Source organism: Pseudophryne corroboree, chromosome 1 (genome assembly GCF_028390025.1).
Source record: "Pseudophryne corroboree isolate aPseCor3 chromosome 1, aPseCor3.hap2, whole genome shotgun sequence".
NCBI classification, from domain to species: Eukaryota; Metazoa; Chordata; class Amphibia; order Anura; family Myobatrachidae; genus Pseudophryne; species Pseudophryne corroboree.
In genome coordinates, this window is record NC_086444.1 from 284,789,025 (window position 1) to 284,809,448 (window position 20,424).

The window sequence follows — 20,424 nt, forward strand, 5'->3', positions numbered from 1 at the left end:
TGAATCGGCATGTTAACAAAATTTTCAATTACAGGTTTGCTAATGGTTAGGGTACAATAAATAGCTAGCAATTTTTCTGCCAAATTCAAGTCTCCGTGTCATTATTTCTTGGTATTAGAGGTAATGAATGCTTTACTTTGAATGAAGGGGTCCACCGAGTATCATTAGAAGGTTTAATAAATAAAGGATAATAACGTCAGTTGGACTATAGACCCTTGAGGAAAAACAATCTCTGCATACAAATACAGTAATAAACGGAATCATATAACTTTTCGTATTCATGAAGCTACTGTATATTTGGGAACCATTGATACTGGCATGGCAAGGAATCCTCTGCATCATTTATCTACATTCCATTAGTATATATAGTGATGGGATGAAAATAGAACCAAAGGTCCTCCTGAAGAAGCTTAGTGGTGATGATGCGTGTAACACTCAGGTATTACCTGTTCTTCATGAATTTCATGTCATTGTAGACACCATGAATTGTTATTCTGCACTATAGAGACAGAACACAGCAAAAGCAGTTCATATGCATTCACACCAAAGGGAAATTCTAAAGTAAATAATCATGCAGGGAATTGCACAATGGCAAGTTACAGATGACTTTCTGGACATAGGGGTGAAGTGATCTCATACAAACATGTGGCAGCGCATGGGTTAAACACGCAATTGGTACAAATTTTAGTGTTTGGAACAGAGGACACCATAAAGTATAAACCTGCATATGAGCTGAAAGAAACAAAGAAACTATATTTGTTTAAAATACAATACATCAAAAAGCAAGCACAGTTACAGTACAAGCACTAAGGAGCTTTCCACAGAATAAGTACAAGGTCTGCTCCTGGGACCCTACATGCAAATACCCTCTCTGCACTGCTGTAACTGGCCCTATCTACAACTGATGAGCCTCCTTCCCTGCTCATACTGTACCTGAGATACTGCCACCCCCAGATCCTGCTCACACTGTGTATACTAACTCTCTAACCACACAGCTCTTCCAGAGTAATCCAGGGGGGGACACAGTGCTCAGCTCTGGCCATGGTCTCCTGCTGCCGCCCGTATACACCTGCCAGCACCCACACAGGTAGACTGCAGCAGCCGTGGTACACAGCCAGCTGGAGGAGGCACTCCCCTTACCTGGGCACGCAGGGAGTGGCCTGTGCCGTGCAGCTAGGGAAGCAGGAAGAGCTGTCGCTTGCATGGTCACAGGCATCTGAGATAGTGTAGGAGAGTGGACGATAGTGGTTACCCAGGTTGCAGGATCCCCCGCAGCAGCCCCCCTGCACGTCCCATCCCCGGGCCATCACCTTCTAATGGATCTATGATCAGGAGTGGACATCACATAGCATCCAGCGGGGCATGGAGAGCCAACTCTAGTGAGATCGCTCATTCTCCATCTACCTGTTCCGCTCCCGGGAAGAGAAGAGCAAACACTCAGTCTAGATGGAGTCCCCTGTGCTACTGCTGCTCCTACTGCTCTACGCATGGTTCTGGGGAACAGCTAAAGGTAGGAGATTGCCACCTCCCCCACACACCTACCTCTGCTGTGCCGGGCATCGCAAACCATGATCCCCTACATCACACAATGCTCAGGGTTCTATACTGTACTTACAGTATACACAGCGCTGACAGCAGAACAGACATGCCCGGAAGTGTGCTGCAGTCTCTATACACTGTGTGCTGTGGAGGACCTGTCCGACCTGTCTTCTGCCTGCTCTCCACGTACAGTCCTGCAATTCTAGTAACTCTAGTCACTGGTGGCTTTGTGGCTCGGTACCTGCAGAGAAAGGTCCACGAGATAAGTGTGAGAGCTGCCTTGCTTTCATAGTGAAAGGTTGTGAAATGTTTTAGAGAAAGTTCAGATCAGTAAATGGCTAATGCACTACTTATATGTATGTCTGCTGCCGGTAAAATAAGAAAGACCTAGACAGAAAATGTCCTAGCTTGCTTTATTATAATAGACAGAAAGAAAATGTCCTAGCTTGCTTTATTATAATAGACAGAAAATGTCCTAGCTTGCTTTATTATAATCACTGCTTTCCCCTCAGATGAACAATAAAACATATTGACTTGTACCTTCACGTGCCTTAAGCTAATGCAACTTGTTTATGTAAAACACATTTAGGATTCGAGAAGTTGTTGGATTAAAGTAAAAACAATAATTTTTAATGTTTTGTGTAATCAGACATAATTACTAGAGATGAGCAAATGTTTCCACAGTAGTTGCTATGACATTTGGCTGAGGTGTAAGTGCAGTGTGTAATGTAGGTGTGAATGGTGCCTGAGTAGTAACCAAGGTGTTGGTTGGATATTTAGTGATTTTGTGTTACATTCATGCTTTGTTGGAAAGAGCAAAGGTCTGAATACACTCTTATCAGTGTGACACTCTCTAACCACAGGAAGTCTGATAGAGTGATTACTTCTTTATTTCAATCTGCACTTGTGCAATGTAGGCCTCCACTTCACATACCTTCCTTTCATGTGCCTTGCCCCCACACAATACACATTTCAGTTTAAAGAGGTCTTATCACATGAGAATTACTATTGCACAATTGTAGAGTAAAACAGAAGGTGCAGCTTTTCATTCCTTAAGCACTATCATATGCCTCCCACCTGCCAATGCCCTGGGGATAAAAATAAAATAGTGTACAGCTCAAGCCAGCAGTGTCACAGTAATTCCTCTGACTGGCACCATGGTGCTCCTGTGATTGCGTTTCATAGTTACAGCTGGACTTTGTGCTCCTTACCCACTCTTGCCAAAAATCAAAAATCATTGTTTATTGCTAATAAAAGCTTATAAACAGGTCAGGGGATGGAACCTGTTGGTTTCAGTGATAGAGTCTGGAGCAGTGGCATCTTTTGGATGCTGTGTGTTCTATTTATTCAAATTTAAGTGACTGCAAGGTGTCTGTGGATGAATGCCCTCCATTGCCCTCTTACCCCCAAACATCATGTTGGATATTTTCCTAATGCCACTGTCTAACCCAGGGGTGGGCAATTAATTTCTATAGGGGGCCATATGAAAAATCTGAACTGTGTTGGAGGGCCGAACCAATGATGCTGATGTTACTTGCGGTGGTTTATACCACCACTGTTAGTACGTGATTCTATACTTAATTGTACGTGGTTGTCCTAATAAATTTGTGGTTTTATGCACTGTGGTGCACACCCCTTCTTTTTAATCGAGTTGCACACATTACCTGATGACGGTGGATACGGGAATAAGGGGAAGATGCCAACCTAATTAAGAAGGCCTTAAGTGCACCAGATCCAGCGCTGGGTATTTATAGGAGAAAATTAAGAGTCAATCTAACCTGTTACATACAGTACGTGCCGGCCCCCGGACTGATCTTGCTGTGTGCAGTTGTCACACAGCATGGTGCTGACTGAGCAGCGCACTGTCAGGCAAGGAAGGATGACAGACGTATTAGGAGGCGCCTTGGGAACATGCTGGCGGTGACTGAAAGGGGAGGCAGGCAATGGGGAACGATTGTGTCCTGCAGGATGCGCTGTGAGTCACTCGTCCTGTGTGCGCCTCAGCCAATAGCATTTCAGTATTGGTTGAGGGCAGGCACACACAGGACTGATTCACAGCGCGTCCTGTAGGACCCGAGCATCCATGGTGCAGGGAGCCTGTGGGCGGAGAGCCTACGCGGGCCACACAGGGATTGCCAAAGGGCCGTATGTGGCCCGCGGGCCGTACTTTGCCCAGGTCTGGTCTAACCAGTACTCAGCAGTTACTGGTAAACACATAACTGTGCTATTGTAACGCTCTACACATAAGATGACATTTCTACATTTTAATTGCAATGCACACGTCAGTCATGTCAATTGTTTCAGTAAATGCTGCCAACTGAGCTGCCATTATGAATGTCCCTAATAGTCTGATAGTTAAAAACAGTTTTTTGTGTAATAGTTAGTATTAATGGATTTGCTTTTAGATACAATATAGCAGATTATCACACAACCTGTGTCAGTTCCCAAACCACTGCTGCTACATTTACCAATATTGCATTGATATCACGCTGATCAAATGATCCAATATGCTAAACTATCATTTGGTCACTGTGAAGGATTAATTAGTTACTACCTCTGTCCCAAACCAGAGCAATGCATTCTAGAAGTGGTAGTTCTTTACATGAATGAGTCTTAGCAGAATTATGGGGAGATCCTCCACGTTCACCAAGGATATAGTTTATATTTAAATGGTAGTAAAGAGCTGTTCTTGAGATGTATTTAGCAAGAATAATAAAGTATAAAAAAATAAGCTGACTTGCACTGAAGGATTTTTTTTTTGTGTGTGGTGATTTATTACTTGGAATTTTTGGGGAAACAATCCACCAGTAAAGGTCAGGGTAAGTTGAGGTATTATGCATGATCCTCTTTAAGAAAGACCAGTATAAAGGCCAGTACTCACCGGCAGATGTGGGGAGAGATGTGCGCTGAGCAACCGGTCAGCACACATCTCTCCCCCCGCTCAGCACAGCGCGATGTGTGCTGAGCGTGCAGTGGGAGACGGGGGGGGGGGGGGGGGGGGGGCGCTCATTTCACCCAGTGGGTGAAGTTAGCGACCTGCTAGATTGGTCTGCATGCAGGCCAATCTAGCACCAGCGATAGCGATGCGCGGGGCTGCGCATCGCTATGAGGGGTACACACGGAGTGATCGCTGCTTAAAATTTAAGCAATCTAGTCAGATTGCTTACATTTTAAGCAGCAATCGCTCTGTGAATACCCCCCTTAAGTGTTGGAGATGTGTTGCTCTTTCCATGCAGTGTTTATCTGTTTAGGTGCGTGAGTGCTTGGCTCAGTTGATAGAGAGCTATGTAGAAAATAAATCACATCAGTAATTCAAAATAAACTAAACAGATCTCCTTGTCTTTCATTTATATAGGTGAGATTTAAAATGAACCATGCTTCCCAACTCTCCCCGATTGTCAGGAGAATTGCTACTATTTCAGACAATCTCCCTGACTTGTCTAGAAATCTCGCTGTTTGCACATTATGGGCCCTACACACTGCGCAACCCGCCGCCGAGCTGCCCGACCACCGATACGGCAGACGGGCGACCTGGCGGCGCGGGGGGGGGGGGGGGAGGTGACCCGTCACCCGGCTCCATAGCAGTGCATGCAAATATGGACGAGATTGTCCATATTGGCCTGCATGCACAAGCGACGGGGCACCAACGATGAACAAGCGCGAAGCCGCGCATCGTTCATCGTTGCTGCCTCCCCACTGAAAGATATGAACAGTATCTCGTTCATTAATGAACGAGATTGTTCATATCTTTCAGTAATATCACCCAGTGTGTAGGGCCCATTACCCCCATTATGTAGCAGCAGTGGCGGAACTAGCAAGTGATTATTATTATTATTACTACCAGTTATTTATATAGCACACACATATTCCACAGCGCTTTACAGAGAATATTTGTCCATTCACATCAGTGCCTGCCCCAGTGGAGCTTACAATCTATATAACCTATCACATGTACACGCACACACATTCATACTAGGGTTCATTTTTGTTGGGATCCAGTTGACCTACCAGTATATTTTTGGATTGTGGGAGGAAGCCGGAGTACCCGGAGGAAACCCACACAAGTATGGGGAGAATGCCAGCTACTATGGGGCCCAGACCTGAGAGAGGCCACCTTCCCTGTCACAGTTACATGTGTTATATATAGGGGTGTAGCTACCATAGGTACTGTGACTGCCTACCAGTGCAATGCCTCACCTACTGGTGTGATCTCCACCTCCTGCTGGTGCTGTGACTGCCTACCAGTGCAATGCCTCAGCTACTGGTGTGATCTCCACCTCCTGTGACATGATCCTCCTGCTGGTGCTGTGACTGCCTACCAGTGCAATGCCTCAGCTACTGGTGTGATCTCCACCTCCTGTGACACGATCCTCCTGCTGGTGCTGTGACTGCCTACCAGTGCAATGCCTCACCTACTGGTGTGATCTCCACCTCCTGTGACACGATCCTCCTGCTGGTGCTGTGACTGCCTACCAGTACAATGCCTCACCTACTGGTGTGATCTCCACCTCCTGTGACACGATCCTCCTGCTGGTGCTGTGACTGCCTACCAGTGCAATACCTCACCTACTGGTGTGATCTCCACCTCCTGTGACATGATCCTCCTGTTGGTACTGTGACTGCCTACCAGTACAATGCCTCAGCTACTGGTGTGATCGCCACCTCCTGTGACATGATTCTCCTGCAGGTGATGTGACTGCCTACCAGTGTAATGCCTCACCCACCGGTGTGATCTCCACCTCCTGTGACACGATCCTACTGCTGGTGCTGTGACTGCCTACCAGTGCAATGCCTCACCTACTGGTGTGATCTCCACCTCCTGTGACACGATCCTACTGCTGGTGCTGTGACTGCCTACCAGTGCAATACCTCAGCTACTGGTGTGATCGCCACCTCCTGTGACATGATCCTACTGCTGGTGCTGTGACTGCCTACCAGTGTAATGCCTCACCCACCGGTGTGATCTCCACCTCCTGTGACATGATCCTACTGCTGGTGCTGTGACTGCCTACCAGTGCAATGCCTCACCTACTGGTGTGATCTCCACCTCCTGTGACACTATCCTATTGCTGGTGCTGTGACTGCCTACCATGCTGTATTTGCCATGCTTACTACCACTGTGGGTAATGCTAGCAATTTGCTTAAGCCCAATTTGTGTTGGGCCCCACTTATAGCTGACTTACTCCAACCTACATGAGGCCACTTTTCATATATTTCCAGGGCCACTTTACGTTCCCAATCCACCCCTGTCTGGCATGGAAGAAATGTGAATGATAAATCAATGTAAATGTACCAGGAGGTATTGACAAGCCTTTTTCTCTAACGTCCTTGAGGATGCTGGGACTCCGTAAGGACCATGGGGAATAGACGGGCTCCGCAGGAGATAGGGCACTTTAAGAAAGCTTTGGACTCTGGGTGTGCACTGGCTCCTCCCTCTATGCCCCTCCTCCAGACCTCAGTTTTACACTGTGCCCAGAGCAAGATGGGTGCACTGCAGAGAGCTCTCCAGAGTTCTCTGCCTAGAAGCATTTTGTTTGGATTTTTTTCCCCCTACCTTTTACTACTTTTTCACAGGGAGCACTGCTGGCAACAGGCTCCCTGCATCGAGGGACTGAGGAGAGAGGAGCAGACCTTCTTGTCTAAGATAGGCTCTGCTTCCTCGGCTACTGGACACCATTAGCTCCAGAGGGGGTGAACGCAGGTTCTTACTGGGCGTCCACCCCCGGAGCCGCGCCGCCGTTCTCCTCACAGAGCTAGAAGTACAGAAGACAGAAGTCGTCAGGCGGCAGAAGCCTTCAGCTTCACTGAGGTAACGCACAGCACTGCAGCTGTACGTCATTGCTCCCATACACTTCACATACTCCGGTCACTGTAAGGGTGCAGGACGCAGGGGGGCGCCCTGGGCAGTAATATAAATCTCTGCATGGCAAAAAGACTATATACATGTACAGGTGGGCTCTGTACATGTATATAAAAGAGCCACCGCCATATTTTACTAAGTTTGAGCGGGACAGAAGCCCGCCGCCGAGGGGGCGGGGCTTCTCCCTCAGCACTCACCAGCGCCATTTTCTCTCCACAGCACTGCTGAGAGGAAGCTCACCGGACTCTCCCCTGCTTACACACGGTGAAAGGGTGCTTAAAAAAGAGGGGGGGGCACATAATTGGCGGTTTACATATTATACAGCACTGCTGGGGAAAAACATTTTGTGTTGGTCTCCAGGGTTATTGCGCTGGGGTGTGTGCTGGCATACTCTCTCTGTGTCTCTCCAAAGGGCCTTGACAGGGATACTGTCTTCAGGAAAGGGGTTCCCTGTGTGTGTGTGTGAAGTGTGTCGGTACGCGTGTGTCGACATGTTTGACGAGGAAGGCTCGCTTAATGTGGAGGGGGAGTGCTTGAATGTCAGGTCGCCGTCGGCAACGCCGACACCGGAATGGGTGGATATGCTGATTGTCTTGAATGCAAATGTCAATCTATTGCATAAAAGATTAGACAAGGCAGAAGCTAGGGATCAGTCAGGTAGCCAGTCCATGCCTGTCCCTGGGGCGCCAGGTCCTTCAGGGTCTCAGAAGCGCACCATATCCCAGATCGATGACACAGATACCGACACAGATACTGACTCTAGTGTCGACTATGAAGATGCAAAATTACAGCCAAAGGTGGCTAAGGGTATACGGTACATGATTATTGCCATTAAAGAGGTTTTGCATATTACTGAGGAACCCCCTGTCCCTGACACGAGGGTACACATGTATAAAGGGAAAAAGCCTGAAGTCACTTTTCCATCCTCATTTGAATTAAGTGACTTGTGCGAAAAGGCTTGGGAATCTCCGGATAGGAGACCACAAGTTCCCAAAAGGATTCTCATGGCGTATCCTTTTCCACAAACTGATAGGATACGCTGGGAATCTTCGCCAAAAGTTGACAAGGCGCTGACACGTTTGTCCAAAAAGGTGGCACTGCCTTCTCAGGATACGGCTTCCCTCAAGGAACCTGCTGATCGCAGGCAGGAAATTACCTTAAAGCAGATTTACAATCATTCCGGTACTATTGCTCGACCGGCTATGGCGTCGGCCTGGGTTTGTAGTGCGGTTGTGGCATGGGCAGATTCCTTATCTACGGAAATTGACACCTTAGATAGGGACGCCATTCAAATGACCATAGAGCATATCAGAGATGCTGCCTTGTATATGAGGGATGCTCAGAGAGACATTTGTTTATTAAGCTCCAGAATAAATGCTATGTCTATTTCTGCTAGGCGGCTCTTGTGGACCCGACAGAGGACGGGAGATGCCGATTCAAAGCAGCATATGGAGTCCTTGCCTTACAAAGGGGTGGAGTTGTTTGGAGACGGCCTCTCGGATCTTGTCTCTACGGCTACGGCTGGTAAGTCAAATTTCTTACCTTATGTCCCCCCGCAGCATACAAAAAAGGCACCTCATTATCAAATGCAGTCCTTTCGTTCCAATAAAAACAAGAAGGTACGTGGATCATCCTTTGTTGCCAGAGGGAAAGGCAGGGGGAAAAAGCTGCACACAGCTAGTTCCCAAGAGCAGAAATCCTCCCCTGCATCTGCAAAGTCCACCGCATGACGCTGGGGCTTTCCGAGGGGAGGCAGATCTGGTAGGGGCTCGTCTTCGATTTTTCAGCCACGTCTGGGTTCACTCGCAGGTGGATCCCTGGGCATTAGAGATTGTTTCTCAGGGATACAGGCTGGAATTCGAAGACTTGCCTCCTCGCCGATTTTTCAAATCGGCTTTGCCGGCTTCCCCGTCAGAGAGGGAGCTAGTGTTGGCAGCAATCCAAAAATTGTATATTCAACAGGTGATTGTCACAGATCCTCATCTCCAGCAATCTCTGAACCTGTACTTGAAGAGGTTCAAGTTCAAAATGGAATCACTCAGGGCAGTCATCGCCAGCCTGGAGGGGGGGGGATTGAATGGTGTCCCTGGACATAAAGGATGCTTACCTTCATGTTCCGATATTCCCCCCGCATCAGGCGTTCCTGAGATTTGCAGTGCAGGACTGTCACTACCAATTTCAGACGTTGCCATTTGGGCTTTCCACGGCCCCGAGAATTTTCACCAAGGTAATGGCGGAAATGATGGTGCTCCTGCGCAAGCAGGGGGTCACAATTATCCCATACTTGGACGATCTCCTCATAAGGGCGAGATCTCGGGAGAGGCTGCTGGACAGCGTGTCTCTGTCCATGAGGATGTTGCAGATACACGGCTGGATTCTCAATATACCGAAGTCCCAGCTAGTCCCTACAACGCGTCTGACCTTTTTGGGGCTGATTCTAGACACAGACCATAAAAAGGTTTTTCTTCTGATCGAAAAGGTTCAGGAACTCATAGCCATGGTCAGGAACCTATTAAAACCAAAAAAGGTTTCAGTGCATAATTGCACGCGGGTCCTGGGGAAGATGGTGGCTTCCTACGAGGCCATCCCTTTCGGCAGGTTCCATGCGAGGACTTTTTAATGGGACCTCTTGGACAAGTGGTCCGGGTCCCATTTACAAATGCATCAAAGGATCACCCTGTCTCCCAGGACCAGGGTATCTCTCCTGTGGTGGCTGAACAGTGCTCACCTACTAGAAGGTCGCAGGTTCGGCATTCAGGACTGGGTCCTGGTGACCACGGACGCAAACCTCCGAGGCTGGGGAGCAGTGACACTGGGAAGAAATTTCCAAGGTCTCTGGTCAAGCCTAGAGTCTTGTCTCCACATCAACGTCCTGGAGTTGAGGGCCATATACAATGCCCTGCGTCAAGCGGAGGAATTGCTTCGGAGAAAACCGGTTCTGATTCAGTCAGACAATGTCACGGCAGTGGCTCATATAAACCGCCAAGGTGGAACAAGGAGCAGAATGGCCATGGCAGAAGCGACCAGGATTCTATGCTGGGCGGAAGGCCATGTAAGCGCTCTGTCAGCGGTGTTCATCCCGGGGGTGGACAACTGGGAGGCCGACTTCCTCAGCAGGCACGACCTGCATCCGGGAGAGTGGGGACTTCATCAAGAAGTCTTCGCACAGATCACGGATCGTTGGGGACTGCCTCAAAACGACATGATGGCATCCCGTCTCAACAAAAAGCTAAAGCGGTATTGCACCAGGTCAAGGGACCCTCAGGCGGTAGCGGTAGACGCTCTGGTGACACCTTGGGTGTTCAGATCGGTCTATGTGTTTCCTCCTCTTCCTCGAATACCCAAGGTGTTGAGAATAATACGAAGAAGCAGGGTCAGAACAATACTCATTGTTCCGGATTGGCCACGGAGGACTTGGTATCCGGAGCTGCAAGAGTTGCTCGCAGGGGATCCGTGGCCTCTTCCTCTAAGGCAGGACCTGCTGCGGCAGGGGCCCTGTCTGTTCCAAGACTTACCGCGGCTGCGTTTGATGGCATGGCGGTTGAACGCCGGATCCTAGCGGAAAAAGGGATTCCGGAGGAAGTCATTCCTACCCTGATCAAGGCTAGGAAAGACGTGACGTTAAAACATTATCACCGTAAATGGCGGAAATATGTTTCTTGGTGTGAGGCCAGTGCTGCTCCTACGGAGGAGTTCCATTTGGGCCGTCTACTTCATTTCCTTCAAACAGGAGTGACTTTGGGCCTAAAATTAGGGTCCATAAAGGTCCAGATTTCGGCCTTATCCATTTTCTTTCAAAGAGAATTGGCCTCTATTCCTGAAGTACAGACCTTTGTGAAGGGAGTGCTGCATATTCAGCCTCCCTTTGTGCCTCCGGTGGCGCCTTGGGATCTTAACGTGGTGTTACGTTTCCACAAGTCACCTTGGTTTGAACCACTCAAAACTGTGGAGTTGAAATACCTCACGTGGAAAGTGGTCATGTTGTTGGCGTTAGCTTCGGCAAGACGTGTTTCCGAATTGGCGGCTTTATCACATAAAAGCCCATACTTGGTTTTTCACGTGGATAGGGCAGAGTTGAGGACTCGCCCTCACTTTCTGCCAAAAGTGGTCTCATCTTTTCATGTGAACCAACCTATTGTCGTGCCTGTGGCTACACGGGACTCGGAGGATTCCAAGTCCCTGGATGTAGTCAGGGCTTTGAAGATTTATGTGACCAGAACGGCTAGAATCAGGAAGACTGAAGCTTTGTTCATTCTGTATGCGGCCAACAAGGTTGGCACTCCTGCTTCAAAGCAGACTATTGCTCGCTGGATCTGTAACACGATTCAGCAGGGGCATTCTACGGCAGGATTGCCGTTACCGAAATCGGTTAAGGCCCACTCCACTAGGAAAGTGGGCTCTTCTTGGGCGGCTGCCCAAGGGGTCTCGGCATTACAGTTATGCCGAGCAGCTACTTGGTCGGGGACAAACACCTTTGCAAAGTTCTATAAGTTTGATACCCTGGCTGAGGAGGACCTCCTGTTTGCTCAATCGGTGCTGCAGAGTCATCCGCACTCTCCCAGCCGTTTGGGAGCTTTGGTATAATCCCCATGGTCCTTACGGAGTCCCAGCATCCTCAAGGACGTTAGAGAAAATAAGATTTTACTTACCGGTAAATCTATTTCTCGTAGTCCGTAGAGGATGCTGGGCACCCGTCCCAAGTGCGGACTTCTTCTGCAAGACTTGTATATAGTTATTGCTTACATAAGGGTTATGTTATAGATTTTCGGTGGAACCGTGGCTATGTTGTTGTTCATACTGTTAACTGGGTAAGTTTATCACAAGTTATACGGTGTGATTGGTGTGGCTGGTATGAATCTCGCCCTTAGATTTACGAAAATCCTTCCTCGTACTGTCCATCTCCTCTGGGCACAGTTTCCCTAACTGAGGTCTGGAGGAGGGGCATAGAGGGAGGAGCCAGTGCACACCCAGAGTCCAAAGCTTTCTTAAAGTGCCCTATCTCCTGCGGAGCCCGTCTATTCCCCATGGTCCTTACGGAGTCCCAGCATCCTCTACGGACTACGAGAAATAGATTTACCGGTAAGTAAAATCTTATTATAACATTATCTTATACTGTGAATTTCTTACCCTGTTTCCAAGACAATTAATTAATTTAACTTGTTAATTAAGTGAAAGGAAGACATGATATTTTCCGGGAGATGTATCAAGCTGTGGAGAGAGATAAAGTTGAGTATTTGCCCAAATCAAATGAAGTTTCTAACTACAGGTATCATTTCATGTACTGTGCTAGATATGTGACAGTAGATGATTGGGTGGTTTGGACATCTGCACTTTATCTCTCTCCAAGGCTTGATACATCTCCCCAAGAGTGCTGTATATAAAATATATGTCTGGTTGCTATACAGCAGGCCAGGAGCACCAGCAGGACAGTAGAGTAACAGTCATATCAGTAATAATTTGCGGACCCTGTGAAATTAGCATTCACTAAAGACGTGAGACTCAGTCAATGAATGCATAAAAAAAGTTTTGTTTATGTTAAAATATAAAAAGTTTAAGTGGAATAATTAATTAATTAATATTTTGCGAGACATCTCCAAAAACAGTAGGTTTTGGGGGCTGCCCACAAATATTAACCAGCCCCTGAATGTCTGTATTGGGGACTGCAATGGATATTTGAGATATCTATTGCATTCCTCCTATTTTGAACACAAAAGCAGCCACCAAAAGTTTCTACGGCAGATGGTAAACTGTGAAACTCGCCAACCTCCAGAATGCAAAGCATTTCTGAGCTTGGCCTGGCAGCTAATGCCATTTCTAAATGGCTTTTGTAGCTTGTGGGCTACATTATGCAATAATTCCCAGGAGAAGGATCCTTGGGATCCCTCTGCATTACTGTCTGCTCTCACATACGCAGTCTGACGATTGCACATGTGAACTAGCGCAGCCGGGGTCTAAACCCAGAAGTAAAGTGATCGCATTAGCAATTATTTTACTTCTTATACATTGCAGGGACGGGCATGAGATTGGTACTCATTATGGCATAAAAGCTATACCTCTGGACTCACAAAGAGTCATCCTTCAGCACTCAGGAGAGGAAAAATCCCCTTGGGGGGAAACTTCTGGGGAACCATGGCCTCAGGATCGCCCTTCCCTCTGGGCATTAAGAGGTGTACTAATGGAGGGGTCAGTATGCTATCCCAGTGCATGGGATACCGGTGGTTGTCATACCGATGCCAGGATCCCTGTACAGAAAAGACCGACAGGGGTGAGTAAGGGGTGTTCTCCCCTCTCCCCACCCCCTAACCCTGCCTGTCCGCAGTCTAACCCTAACCTCCCCCCTTTGTGCCTAACCCTCCCGTGGAGGTGCCCAATCCTAATCTCCGTCCCTGCTGCCTAAACCTAACCCTCCCTTCCCCGCAGCCTAACCACTCCTGGGGGTGCCTAACCCACCCTACCCACAGCCTAACCCTATCCTCCCCCCACCTGCAGCCTAACCCTATCCTCCTCCCACCCGCAGCCTAACCCTATCATCACCCCACCCGCAGCCTAATCCTAACCCCCCACCTGATACCTAACCCCCACCTCATGCCTAAACCTAACCCTCCCTTCCCCGCAGCCTAACCACCCTAAGCAACCCTACCCGCTGCCTAACCCTAACCTTCCCCCACCCAAGCCTAAACCTAACCCCTGACGACTAAACCTAATGTCCTCACCTGATGCCTAAACCTAACCTTATCCTCCCCCGCAGCCTAACCACCCCTGGGGGTCCCTATCCCACCTTACCCGCAGCCTAACCCTATGCTCCCCCCACCCGCAGCCTAACCCCTCCGCCTGATGCCTAACCCTCTCCCCACCCCCTAACCCTGCCTGTCCGCAGTCTAACCCTAACCACCCCCTTTGTGCCTAACCCTCCCGCGGAGGTGCCTAATCATATCCTCCGTCCCTGCTGCCTAAACCTAACCCTCCCTCTCCCGCAGCATAACCACCCCCCCTCTGTCCCTGCTGCCTAAACCTAACCTTCCCTCTCCCGCAGCCTAACCACCCCCCCTCTGTCCCTGCTGCCTAAACCTAACCCTCCCTCGCAGTCTTACCACTCCCAGGGGTGCCTAACCCTAACCCACCCTACCCGCAGCCTAATGCTAACCTCCCACCACATGCAGCCTAAACCTAACCCAGCGCCTGACGCCTAAACCTAACCCCCGTCTGATGCCTAAACATAACCCTCCCTCCCCCACAGCCTAACCAGCCCCAGGGGTGCCTAACCCTAACCCACCCTATCCGCAGCCTAACCCTAACCTCCCCCCACCCACAGCCTAAACTTAACCCCCCGCCTGACGCCTAAATCTAATACCCCCGCCTAAACCTAACCCTCCCTCCCCCTCAGCCTAACTACCCCCAGTGGTGCCTAACCCTAAGCTCCCCCCACCCACAGCCTAAACTTAACCACCCCTCCTAACGCTTAAACCTAACCCTCCCGCCTGATGCCTAAACCTAACCCTCCCTCCCCCTCAGCCTAACCACCCTCCCTCCCCCCTGTGCTTGATGCCTAAACCTAACCCCAATTGCCCAGCCCTAAACCTATGATCGTGGGGATACGGGCGTCAGTATCCTTGCCCATTCGGAGTTCCAACGTCGGGATTCTGAGGAGTGTCGGGATCCCAGTGTCAGTATTCTGACTACCGTAAACCCGACATCCGGCATCTTTACAGCATCTCCTAATAGGTAATGCATATGTCCCAACATTTGGAGCATGTGTCCGCAGCTCTCCTCCCAGCGCAGCTATTCAGGGATCACCCACTGCGTGTAGATGAAGAGGAAGAAATGAAAAATCATTGTTAGTGGATGAACAAGCAGAGAGACAAACTGCAAACAGTGGTGTGGTTGTGTAGAGAGAAAAATCTCTCTATGTAAATATGTTACTCTAACTACCGAGGACATGGAAAATACCTAAAATAAGGACAATTATCCCAAAGGGCCCATTGTTTTTATACAATACACACATTAGGGCGATAGGTTCTCTCTTATAGTAATTAGTGGGTACCTTCAGAATAGAAATTTGACCAGTAAATAATAAAAGCTATAAATTGCTAACATGTAGGGGTCATTCCAATTAGGTACAAGTTGCCATGCTGCGATGTTTCAACATTGGCAACAGCACCCAAACTCGCACTTCTTGTGGCCAGATAGAGCTGTATAACTTTTGAGGGAGTTTAGGCTGCCGGAAAGTGTGGCTGTTGTAAGACAAACTTGCACCTAATTAAACTGACCCCTTAGTTGTTAAATGTGATAAAATAGTAAAATATAATGGTGTAATTGTGGGCCTGATTCAGTTGTGGTTGTTGAAGCGATTGCTGCTGCAATCTTGCCGTTCACAATTGCATCGTGAGTCTGAGCAGTCGTAGGCTGAGCAAGTCTCCTAGACACAGGGGGCTCTCCAGCAGCAACACAGGTCGCAATGGGTAATTTATGCATGCACATGGAACGGCGTTTGAATGGACCTGACACGCCTGTATACAGTTAGCCACCCCCGTTACCACCTCAAACGCTGACTTCCTGTCAATCACTTTGCGATGAGATCCTCTATGTGAGCTTGATTTCATTTTGTGCGCAGTGCAGCTTACACGTATGCACAATGAAAAAGCATTGAGTGCACTTGGTGCAACAGCAGCTCTGCGTCCGCATCTGAATCAGGCCCCCTGAGCGGTAAGGAGAAGGACTCTAGGGAAAGGACTATGGGGGTCATTCTGAGTTGATCGCTCGCTAGCAGTTTTTAGCAGCCGTGCAAACGCTATGCCGCCGCCCACTGGGAGTGTATTTTAGCTTAGCAGAAGTGCGAACGGTTGTATCGCAGAGCGCATGCAAAAAATTTTTGTGTAGTTTCAGAGTAGCTCAAAACCTACTCAGCGCTTGCGATCACTTCAGACTATTCAGTTCCGGATTTGACGTCACACACCCGCCCAGCGTTCGCCCTGCCACGCCTGCATTTTTCCGAACACTCCCTGAAAACAGCCAGTTGCCACCCAGAAACGCCCACTTCATATCAATCACTCTGCGGCAACCAGTGCGACTGAAATGCATTGCTAGGCCCTGTGCGAAACTGCATCGTACGTTGTGCCCGTACGTTGCGCATGCGCATTGGGGCGCATGCACAGAACTGCCGTTTTTTAGCCTGATCACTGCGCTGCAAACAAATGCAGCTAGCGCTCAACTCGGAATGACCCCCTATGTCACCTTTATTATATGTAAAGATAGGAAAACAGTCACTTGTTACAGCTCCAATTCACATAATTTATACCATTCTGTACCATTTCATCATTTGGTTATTCTATGGGAGAGATGTATTAAGCCCTGCAGAGTGATAAAGTGGAGAGAGGTCAAGTACCAGCCAATCAGCTCCTAACTGCCATGTTACAGGCTGTGTTTGAAAAATGACAACTGGGAGCTGATTGGTTGTTAGTTTATCTCTCTCCACTTTATTATTCTTCCAGGCTTTGTACACCTGCCCCCAGTTCATTGATGTACTGTAAATGTCAGCCATTTCACTATGTCCCCTGATCTGTATTGTTCTTCCCCCGATCTGTATGTTTTGTATCATGCTCTCCTCACCCTTCCTGTTTTTCTGTATTACTATGTACTACATCTCGCAACCCCCAAAAGTGTATGTCCTTCCTCTATATGTCCTATAGAGTACGCCACAATTTCTATGTTTTTGTATTGTGCCCCCACACCATCTGTATGTGCTATACCAAGTTGCCCCCTTCTGCATGTTTTGTATTGTCCGCTGTCCCATACCATAGACCCTATGTTTTGTACTGTGCTGTCAATACCCCCCACCACACACACAAGTATGGTAACTTACCTCCTGCATGCTATTCTCCAGTCACTAATTCCTCTGCGACCCCTCCCGTCGTCTTCAACTGACACTTTGCAGATCTCTTTGCCGGTCACCCGACACTCTGCAAATCTCTTTGCCAGAACTTTGCCAAATGATCTAAATAACCAGAATTTCCTGGTCAGACATACTATGTATATAATTATACTGCTACATTTTGTTACGTACTTTCATTTTTATTCATTTGCAATTTATCTATTTTATTGATTTTTTATCCAAAACCCAAGATGCTTTCTCATAGAGACCCAAGTTATCTGCTCCAGGTTTTATCTTCCCTAGTGCTAGGATCATGTTAGTATCATACACTGGGCCTAATTCAGACCTGATCGCAGCAGCAAATTTGTTCTCTAATGGACAAAACCATGGGGGTAATTCCAAGTTGATCACAGCAGGAACTTTGGCCCTCATTCCGAGTTGTTCGCTCGCAAGCTGCTTTTAGCTGCTTTGCACACGCTAAGCCGCCGCCTACTGGGAGTGAATCTTAGCATCTTAAAATTGCGAAAGAAAGATTCGCAATATTGCGATAAGACATCTCTGTGCAGTTTCTGAGTAACTCGAGACTTACTCGGCATCTGCGATCAGTTCAGTGCTTGTCGTTCCTGGTTTGACGTCACAAACACACCCAGCGTTCGCCCAGACGCTCCTCCGTTTCTCCGGCCACTCCCGCATTTTTCCCAGAAACGGTAGCGTTTTTTCACACACTCCCATAAACCGGTCAGTTTCCACCCAGAAACACCCACTTCCTGTCAATCACATTACGATCACCAGAACGATGAAAAAGCCGTGAGTAAAATTCCTAACTGCATAGCAAATTTACTTGGCGCAGTCGCAGTGCGAACATTGCGCATGCGCACTAAGCGGAAAAACGCTGCGATGCGAAGAAATTTACCGAGCGAACAACTCGGAATGACCCCCACTGTTAGCAGTTGGGCAAAACCATGGGGGTAATTCCAAGTTGATCGCAGCAGGATTTTTGTTAGCAATTGGGCAAAACCATGTGCACTGCAGGGGAGGCAGATATAACATGTGCAGAGAGAGATAGATTTGGGTGGGGTGAGTTCAATCTGCAATCTAAATTGCAGTGTAAAAATAAAGCAGCCATTATTTACCCTGCACAGAAACAAAATAACCCACCCAAATCTAACTCTCTCTGCAAATGTTATATCTGCCCCCCTGCAGTGCACATGGTTTGGCCCAACTGCTAAAAAATTTCCTGCTGCGATCAACTTGGAATTACCCCCTATGTCTTCCTTACCCCCCTCCATTATACCCTGCTACAGTATGTAGGTTTTACCTCCTCCTACCTGTCTTCCTGCATGGAAACTGGAAACGTCAGCAGCTGTAGATAGAATGTTACAGGAAGAAGCATTGTGATGTCACGGGCTAGTGATGTCACAAGCTAGGTGTGATGTTACAGTAACCAGCAGCAAAGCTACAGAGTTACAGCTATCTTACATATGCATTTTCTACATCAATTACAACTGGATATACATGAGTTTCTAGTTTAAAAAAAAATGAGACTAGTGTAGAAAATGAAGTATAAGGCAATGTTGTACAGAGTGCCTCAATATATAGGTAAAGGGAAAACATAAGTGACAGGAATTTCTAGACTAAATCACCGCATATATTTTATAAGGAAATAAAGCTATTTATCTAAGAAGCTGAATTAATAATTTTCTGTTGTGTGTGTGTGTGTATAGAGAGAGAGAGAGAGAGAGAGAGAGAGAGAGAGAGAGAGATAGCTATACTAACTATACTATCCTATTAAACCAGAAAACTCACGAATTATACAGTTTCTGTGGCTGGCTGACCTCAAGTCTGCATTTCACCTGGTTTAATCAACCACAGAACCTGTGTAACCCATGAGCGTATAAAGAGGAGAAGAAATAAGAGTTGTCTTTTTTGTGGCGCACTAGAAATTTATTATTCAATACCAGCGTATATAAAACTGTAAGGCGGGCCCGCAAGGTGACATTCACAGTGAATAGGTAATGACATCCACTCGACTTGTTCACACCCGCTGGACGTGTTGGAAAGAGGTTGAGTGGACAGTGAGCGTGGCTGTGCCCTGTGGCATCATGTGGCACCATTGTACCGACAGCCGGACTGCTGAGAACGGAACCTGGAGGGTACATAACTTTTTTGTTTTCATTTCATCTCATGACACTCCACCCAAAGCTACTCTTCTTGTTATCCTATCAACTAGGACAACAATGAAGGTGACTCCATAACATTTCTTCCATTGTTTTTCCTTGTCACAGAAACGTTGCATGTGTGTTACAGGTGACCATCCTAATCATCTCTTCTTCACTTCACAGTAATGTCATTGTTAGTGATACACAGGGCCGTAACTAGGTGTGTGCAGAGGGGGCACCGCACATAGCGCTGCAGAGTAGGGGGCGCTGTTGGCGGCACTTGTCAGTTACCTGTTTTAATTACTTTCACTTGCAGCTTCCCCCCTTTTTGAAGACCAGCATCTCCTGGCCGTCCGTGTCTCCTACCCCCACCCCTTCTGTCACTAATACCTTTACAGCAGGGGTGTTGAACTCATGGCCCACAGGCCGCATGCGGCCCCTACCGCATCATTTTGTGGACCGTTGGCAGAGAATTGAGCCAGAACGCTGACCAGGTCAGTGGTGTCCACCTGACTCCGGCCTCCGCCCCGGGATGAAGCCCACCTTATCTGGGCCCCATAGGATAACCAGGAGCTGGCTAGCTGCCGCCACCCCCCAGCCCCGGCGACTTGTATCGCATGGAGCGAAGATGTGAGAGTACACATTTGTGAATCCAAATTTTGGGTTTTGGATTGCAAAAAATTATATGATTGTAGCTGTTTTATCCATTTTAAGAAATCCAAAACCCAAGATTCAGATTTTGAATCCAAATTCTGTGTGTGTGTGTGTATATATATATATATATATAAATATATATATATATATATATATTGTATACAGGTCAGCAGCACTCCGTCCAGAATAACTCTAAAGTCAATAAGCCGGTGCCCTCCAAGTAACTACCCCGAATGGGGTGTCCATAAATAGGTAAAGCAATCAGCGGCACTCACGGCTCCCGAATGGGAAAATGAAGACAGTCGTTGTTCGGTCAACGTTTCAATGTTATTCACATTAACATT

At 47.8% G+C, this 20,424-nt stretch overlaps 1 protein-coding gene across 1 annotated transcript in view; it reads left to right on the plus strand.

Annotated features, from left to right (window-relative positions):
• The first annotated feature begins 1,152 nt into the window (after window positions 1-1,152).
• VSIG10 (V-set and immunoglobulin domain containing 10) overlaps window positions 1,153-20,424 on the plus strand; it is a 125,745-nt gene continuing 106,473 nt past the window's right edge. Inside the window, exon 1 of the mRNA XM_063964324.1 lies at window positions 1,153-1,510. Within this exon, the coding sequence (XP_063820394.1) occupies window positions 1,447-1,510 (64 nt within the window). The 5' untranslated portion in view covers window positions 1,153-1,446. The remainder of the gene's footprint in view (window positions 1,511-20,424) is intronic.